General features: G+C 32.8%; 1 protein-coding gene across 1 annotated transcript; it reads right to left on the bottom strand.

Annotated features, from left to right (window-relative positions):
- Positions 1-381: 381 nt before the first annotated feature.
- LOC143055216 (heat shock 70 kDa protein 12A-like) lies at positions 382-6,320 on the bottom strand. The gene is made up of 4 exons (XM_076228351.1): positions 5,999-6,320; positions 3,891-4,109; positions 3,093-3,246; positions 382-1,492 (listed from the first exon to the last, which is right to left on the bottom strand). The coding sequence occupies exons 1-4, from the start codon at positions 6,308-6,310 to the stop codon at positions 444-446; spliced, it is 1,734 nt and encodes a 577-aa protein (XP_076084466.1). The 5' UTR covers positions 6,311-6,320; the 3' UTR covers positions 382-443.
- Positions 6,321-8,324: the final 2,004 nt, after the last annotated feature.

Here is an 8,324-nt window from a genome sequence, read left to right on the forward strand (position 1 = left end):
CAATAATCCTACGCATGAAAGAGCGACTCCCCTGTATGACTTGAGACGCCCAGTTTAAACTACCAATAAGCGACTCAAGTTGTCTTTTTGTAGCTCGACGTTTATTTTGAAACGTTTGCAATAAACCATGAAAATCTGCTAATTTTCAATATGGCAAAGAAAGTGTCATTTTACCTGTGTCAATCAAAACTCCTAAAAATATCAATGTTTGTGCAGGTCCATCAATCTTACTGTAGTTTATATAATAATGACGTTGTTTATTTATCATTTGTGCTTGAATCAACTTATTTAGTTTAATACCTTTTAATTATTACGAAACAAACAATTATAAGTAAGAGTTAAATCGGTTAAAACAACACATTTTGTAATATATTCATGATTTTTAATTAAAATGTAGGATGTCTCATAACTAAAATACAATGAAGTCAGCGTCATGACAGTTTTCAAATAAGATCAAAGTTTGCTTCAAACACACAACTGGAATCCGTTTCTTTTGCAACTATACTCAGTTCAGTATTTCCGAATACTAGTTCAACATCACACTTGTGTTCGATAGATGAGTTAGTTATTTTTACACTTACGCTGCCCAATTTGGTACATCCATCTTCCAGAACGTACATTGGACAACTGTTTTCAGAAACAAATATCCTAAACGTAATACTGTTATGGTTAATATTCGAGATATAACTCTTTTTCACGACTGTTCCGGCTGGGACGTGTGCATCTTTCTCCATTATTACATCAAATAGGTCCTGGCATCTTTCTTCGCCATTTATTATTGTTTTATATTTTTCATCATGTAAATCTGCATCAAAAAGGTGACTAACTCCAATACCATAAGTAAACCTGCTTATTCGAGAGGCAATGAAACTTGGCTTATGTCCGAACAAAACTGCACCTTGCAGGACAGCCAATCCACATTCTTTGGGAACGACCACTCTGCATGTATTAAATGTTTTCTTAATGGCCTCTTGAATGAGCGAGCATTCAGAAAAACCCCCTACAAGGAGAACTTGGTCGACAGATCGCGCTTTTTCTTGTTCAAGTGCATCTTTGACCAGTTGTATTAAACTTTGTATGGTTTTTTCAAAGACAGATTTGAATAAATCAGCCTCTATTCTCATTTTGTCTCTTCGCATTATAATGGACTGTGCATAGGGAGACGATGATAAGGAACTAAGTAAATCTTTCTTTAGATGTTTGCTGCACAGCGAATCAAGGGTAGCATAAGGTATAGCCATGTTTATTTTTCCAGATTTAGAAGATGTTACTGTTCTTTTTACTGTTTCAAACTCTCTAAGAAGATCTAGATAAGCTGCAGGTTCTTCTTGTTTCATCGAATTTATAAGGGGAGCACCAAATATTTTTACAAGCATCTGTATGAAGGCTGTATCAACGGATGTTCCACCACAGTCACCACCGGAGGCTCGGCATATTTCTTTCAAATTGTCGCCAACAAGTTTTTCGTGAATAGTTATGTCTGCTGTCCCACCTGGATAAAATAAATATAAAAAAAAACAATAGCCCAACAAACCTCATCAAGACGCTTGTATTAGATAAAAAGATACTTTTTTTTTCGTATAAATGTCAGGTTGATGCCAAACAATTACTACATTCGCTTACTGAATTTAAAAAGAGAATGGAAATGGGGAATGTGACAACAACACAACCGATGAGCAAACAAAAGCCGACGGCAACCAATGGGTCTTCAATGCAGCGAAAAACTTCCGCACCTGGATGTGTGCTTTAGCTGGCTTATAAGCAAAAATGTATAAATTCAGTGATTACAAACGTCATACAAAACTCCGAAATATACACAAGAAACAGTCGATGAATAAAATCAATTTACAAAAATAGTTTCAATCGAGTAAAAATCATACTTTAAGATGTAATAGTGCATTGTGGCATACACCATTGTAAGTATAGGCTCTTGTTAATAAGCCTAGATTGCTATTCTGGAAAATTTATCCTTTCTCTGCATATATAATTAATATTAGATAAATAATCTAGGTTCTGATACCTTATAATTTCTTTCGACTATAGGATTTAGATAATATTCCGTATAAAAGCAGAAATTCTCGTGGAGGATTTTAAATCGTTTATTTCGTGGACAAAATATATCCAAGAAATTAAAAAACCCACGAAAATTTAACAAACATATACCATAAAACAACACTTCGATTTACTGGAAACCACGAAATGAAATCCCCATGAAATTTTGAATAAAGACAAAACAACGAAATTTTAATCCCACGAAAATTAATGTTTCTATAGTAATATAAAAATTATGTGCTTAATTTTCGTTGTGATGGATAGGGTCTAACTACGAAACTCTACATAGAAAATAAAAGTCTGAGCATCACGAGAACAACACAAACGGTTACTGGTCTCAATTTCTAAAGATTATACCAAAAGATTTAAAATACTAGTAGCAGATTGGATTATTTGTTTATCTAGTTCAACGAAGTATGTGCATTCAACAAGCGAAATTGTAATATTCTCGGATAGGTTCAGAGATAGGTTGGTTATTTCGAGTAAATTAGAAGTTCTGCATTATCATTATTTAACATAAGAGACTTAAATATACTTGAAACTGCATCGATCCCTCTTTTTCTTTAACTATAACCCACTTCACCTCGCCCAACAAAAACGAATATACATAAATAAATGATTGCGAGTGGTTCATTAGTTCTTTTTAACAATGTATAATATAAAACGAAATCTTTTACTTCTCTGTTCTGACTAGATATCTTGCGAAATTAACGCCAACTGTCCTTCGAAGTAGCAACTACATTATAAGTATAAATGTAATAATGTTTGTTTTGTTAATGGTTGATGCAAGATAATCACAATCTGTACAAACCGGCATTGTCATTACTTTCATATTTAACATTTCCCTTTTTTATCTTAAAATGATACACGCAACGAACTCTTGCGATTTAAGTATATTTCAGATATAAACTACATTCATATGCTTTGTCAATAAATGTGACATCTGTATGTACAAAAATACAGACAGTACTATCATTCGTATATCTTGTTCCTTTTTCCATATTACACATTTAAATATTAAAACGAATATCGCAACATACCTCCTATGTCTACAACCATGTATTTTGTTCCCACGTTTGACATTGTGAATCCAGACTCGATACCACTTAATTTTTCTGTAGGTAAATATTGGCAATAGATTGATGCAGCTTCAGGTTCCAAAGATATCAAAAGACAATTCTTCGGGATGCCAGCCTGTGAATTTTATCAACGAATTATCCTTTCTTAAAGATACTCAATTTAAAATTGAATATCTTTAAAAATGGTTTAAAATTATTTTAGTTACTGAGTATTCTTAGATCTGCACTTTGTTTATTTTGTTTTGTTTGGTTTGTGTTTCGTTTTTATCTAATGATTCAATCCTTTTCGAGGAAATTATTACGTATGTTCATAGTGTACTTTTTCAGCACTGTCCAAGACTATGGAGGTTGATCACTGCTTTCAAACATGCTACACACAGTATGCATGTGCCTGTGACAAATCAGGTGCCATATTTGTTTTCGTTGATTGATTCACATTTTGTCATGCCATAACATGATATAGTTTACTTTACAGTATATTGGAATTGTTAGTTATTGAAGGCTATTTGTGATCAACCGCTGCTGACGTCCACTTCATTTTGTTTGGTTTGATAGTGAATGTGGTGGTCTCAAAAGCAATAACACAACATGATATTCATGATCTCTAAATATTTATATAGTTCAAAATTCAGACTAGTGTGCAACTTTCCCCTAATATTTGAATGGGATTAAAACTGCATCGTATGACTGTCGAATGTATACCAAAAATTAAATACTTTAAGGAATAAAAGGTGCAACTTGTGAAAAACGTTTTCTTACCATCTCTGCACTTTTCCTCATGAATTGCTTGGCATTGTCTGTCCATATTGCTGGAACTGTAAGAACCCAACGTATTTCAGACGGTTTAACCCCCGTACCTTGAGTCTCCAGTGCCGCTATCAAATGATTTTTCAATGCTTCGATTGACAAGGCGAACACATCTATGGCCTTGACCGCTTTACCAGTTATATCTTCGAGCATCATGTCTTCTTTCACGTTCTAAGAATAGGAAAATAAGATTTTCAAGTTGAAAAAATACATTAAAGAAGATAAAGGGAACATTTCATTCACACGATAACACTTGGAGTCGAGGTTTCATTCGGTTTCTTTTTTTAAAAAGCTGTATCTCTGAAATCTAAAGAAAATAGGGAATAAAATAAGATGTGTATGTTACCCTGTTGAATGGTCTCCCCACATGGCAACAGGAATTATTACCAAGATGGAGGCGAATAATCTCTACAACATAGGTTTGAAAATTCCGAATTGGGGAAGTAATTTGTTTAATTTAATTTTAAATCTTCTTATACCTAATTCGAGAAAAAGAAGTACAATTGTACATGTGATGTATTGATGAAAAATATCATCCTACTTAAAATTGTGAGTTAAGATAAGTTAAAAAATAATACAAGTAAGTCAATATAAATTTGAATATTATTCAATTAATATGGGGACGAAGTCCCCTATTACAGTTGAAAATTCAATAAAAAAAAAAAAAAAAAGGGAAAATTTCCCGAATTTTTCATTGTACTAATGAACTCAAAATCGTTCAATTTTTTTTGTCGCGTTTTTTAATTTCCGGATCTGCGCAGAACACATAACTTTATTTCCTGTTTCCGGTCTTGTTGTCGTGAGACTTTGATTAGTCTAGTAAAATATAGGAACTCAAGGAACACAATACCAATATTTCATTTTTAATCATTCTTTGTCTTTGGTATGAATAAACGTTAAGCCTACCTGATGCATTGCGTTTCTTTGTTTACATTGAACATGACGTCATAACTTAAATAACGTCACAAGTAAAATCCCTAACAACAGAACCAAAATCGGAAACGTTACGGTATTTCCGTATCTTTTTTTTAACAAATATTTAAATTACAAAAATAAAATAATTTAAACAAACTTCGTCCCTATTCACAGGTAATGCCTGCCTCATATAAAATTGATGGTAATTTTAAATAATGTTTCATGTTTTACAGACAGTAAGGTAAGATCTAGTGACAGTAATTGGGCTATGACACAAATGTAAGTAAACTTGTGCATCCAAATTTGATTTGTTGAACTATTAATGAAAACCGAAATAAATAATGCGTTTACCTCCCTCTTTTTAAATATTACTTCCGTTTTAATGATGTATAAGTATAGTATATCGAAGACTCCGTTCATACGGTTTACATAATTTAAAGTTATTTTCTATGAAAAGAGATACCGCAAAACGTCATCAGGTTGTAGGTCACAAAAGGTCAATTTTGGACGATTTTTAAAACTAACTGAGTAACAAATTGGTTCCTACACAAAAACAGCCTTGACCTTAACACTTTCTTTCCGAAGTAGACATATTGTAGATTTTAAAAAAATGGACGTGTTATGTGTTTGTGTGTACTTAGCTTGAAAACAAGTTCCTAATACAGCTTAAAACGATGTAAATTATATGGATAATATGATTAAATTCCATTTTATCAATGACGAATCACACAAAATTAAATTCCCTAGCAATAATCTGGGAATTAATGCAAAACTAAATATAATTTCGTTAGGGAAACAATTGTACGTAATATTTCTTTTCAAAATGTGTAAAATTGGAATATGAAATTTACAGAAATTAAAGTGATAAGAAAAATCATTATCAGCTGATAAACCTTCTTCAATTTCAATATAACATGGCTCAATTTAAATTATTAATAAATTTTGTATGAGTACACCACATTGCTGTTGACAAAAATTTCAGTACGGTGTTACAAAATACCATCTTTTTAAAACTGCATCCTTATTGTTGTATTCTATTTCTACTTGAAAGAAATGGCTTTAATTTCGTTTCGTATAAATTTACTCATTTAACAATTGGAACTCGAGGTGGTGGCAAGGGATCATAGATGCCTCTAGGTTTTTACCTTGTTATTATGTAGACTCATCTTGAATCTGTGAAAATAGTAGTAATCTTCATGTTCTTCTTCCATCACTAAATCTGCGTATTTATTTTCGGCTTCGTAACCAAAAGAATCAAACTGTTTGTCTGGATTTAACAGGATACATGTAGGTGTTTTGAGCGACAGCAATTGTCTCCCACCAGCATTCCAAGCTTGGTTAGCGTAAATTTTTAGAGGATCCGTCTTGAATGCATCTTTCGTGGAAAATGCATATCCAGAGTAAGTTGTTCCAAAGTCGATAGCTGCTACTAACAGATGATCTTGACGTTGTGCCATTCTTAAACGCGATCCTGTCGATAAAAAATAATGCAGTTATTTTGCACTTTAAGCGTTAATTAAATAAAGTTATGAATCTTGAAATTAAAATCAATTGATTTGAAACTGACCGTTTTATGATTAAGATTTAAATAAACTCATCATAGATACGAGGATTACATTTTGTATAAATTTACGCCAGACACTAGACGCGCGTTTCGTCTACAAACATGACAAAAAGCTCATCAGTGACGCTCAAATCCAAAAAAGTTAAAAAGGCCAAATAAAAGTACGAGGTTGAAGAGCATTGAGGGAAAAAAACATATTGCAACACTGAATCTTATGATTGCAACACTGAATCTTATGTGCATAATATACACAAGTTATTGCCGGTATAAGTCGAAAACAAACTGACAACGCCATGGCTAAAAAAGAAAAAGATCACCCAAGATTTTGATAGGGTTCTTGATAATCAATCTTTCATGTGCTAATAATTGTCTGTTGGTCATTTACTTTTTAGTAGTTGCGTTGTTAGTTTATTTTCAACTTATGAGTTAGTATGTCCCGTCGTATGTGTGGATCTTTCGCCTCCCTGTTGGTTAGGGCTTGCCTTAAGTAGTGAACTCAATGTCTGCAAAAATCTAAGTTTGTTTGACTTGCTGTTATTATTATTGCTCATAACTCTGCTAAATGAATTCATTCATAGTCGGTATGAAGACACATTTGATTTTGCCATTTAAGCACCACAGTTAAGTCTTATGAACATGACACACTATTATACCAATTTAAAAGCCTAGTATATTTCATGGGTTTTTCAAAATCTGTCATGTCTTTTACTGCTTAAACAAAGTAATCATTACATTACGTTTATGTTTCATTATAATACATTATATTGATTGGCTAACATTAATCTAGCTCGCGTCATTTTGAAATTCACCTTCAGTTCAAAATGAAATGCAACATTCATGATGACACGAGGTTTCACATTATAGTGCACAGGTAAACGATTGAAAAACTTGATAGAAATTGTGTTTCTGTGATCCTAGCAAAAAATTAAACTTTTGAGTCATAGTTTAAACACAGAGTGATATTTATGCGTAAAGAGAACTGATATGCAATTGTAAAGTAAATAAAAGTAACCGACATTTTGCAGTAAACAGGTTGGGGGAGGGGGGGGGGGGGGTACGTTTGATTTGTCTATTTATAAAAGAAATCAAGGATGCATATCGTGAAACATCTTCATGAGTTAGAATATTTTCCGCCATATCCATATTCACTCAGCATGTCCCCCCAAATTACGTGCGAAACAGTTTCCGGTTAACTAAGTTATGTATTAACTTTTATGGGTAACAATTTCAATGCCGTTACAATAGGGTATCAGTATCACACCGACAGTGAAAGTATGTATATTTATCTACTATTTTATAGCCCCTTAAGTGCCAAAGATGACATTAAAAATATTTGTGCGCGCGACTTTAAATATTGTGCGCACAACTTTAAAAGTTGAGCGCACAACTTTTAAACTTGTGCGCACAACTATAAATCTTGTGTGCACAACTTTTAATCTTGTGCGCAAAACTTTTTAAAACTTGTGCACACCACATTTTTTTAACTTGTGCGCACAACTTTTTTAATCTTGTGCGCACAATTTTTTAACTTGTGCGCACAACTTTAAATCTTATGCACACAACTTTTTTAATCTTGTGCGCACAACTTTTCATCTTGTGCACACAACTTTTTTGATCATGTGCGCACAACTTTTAGTCTTATGCGTAAATCTTTTAATCTTGTGCGCTCAACTTTTGTAAACTGTACACATAACTGCCAGTCGTATATATATCTATACTTTTTTTTACATTAACCAGTTAATTCAAAAGGAATGGACCTGATATTTATGTTTATACTGCACTCGTTCTATTTGAGCAGTCAAAATGCGTTGACTGTATATTTCTATGTCATATACAGTCACTGACCCGATATCACTTTTCCTCATGAATATTTAAATAGAAGTTGCCAAAATAATAATTAATTATTC

The sequence above is a fragment of the Mytilus galloprovincialis genome, chromosome 12 (genome assembly GCF_965363235.1).
Source record: "Mytilus galloprovincialis chromosome 12, xbMytGall1.hap1.1, whole genome shotgun sequence".
Lineage (NCBI taxonomy): Eukaryota > Metazoa > Mollusca > Bivalvia > Mytilida > Mytilidae > Mytilus > Mytilus galloprovincialis.

Bases quoted from the DNA above. Each gene is read 5' to 3' on its own strand.
- LOC143055216 (XM_076228351.1), bottom strand. From the start codon at position 6,310: ATGGCACAACGTCAAGATCATCTGTTAGTAGCAGCTATCGACTTTGGA. The intron at 4,110-5,998 runs GTAAAAACCTAG...TCCTATTCTTAG, and splicing joins TGAGTCTACATAATAACAAG to AACGTGAAAGAAGACATGAT. The intron at 3,247-3,890 runs GTAAGAAAACGT...TAAAATTCACAG, and splicing joins TGAGGAAAAGTGCAGAGATG to GCTGGCATCCCGAAGAATTG.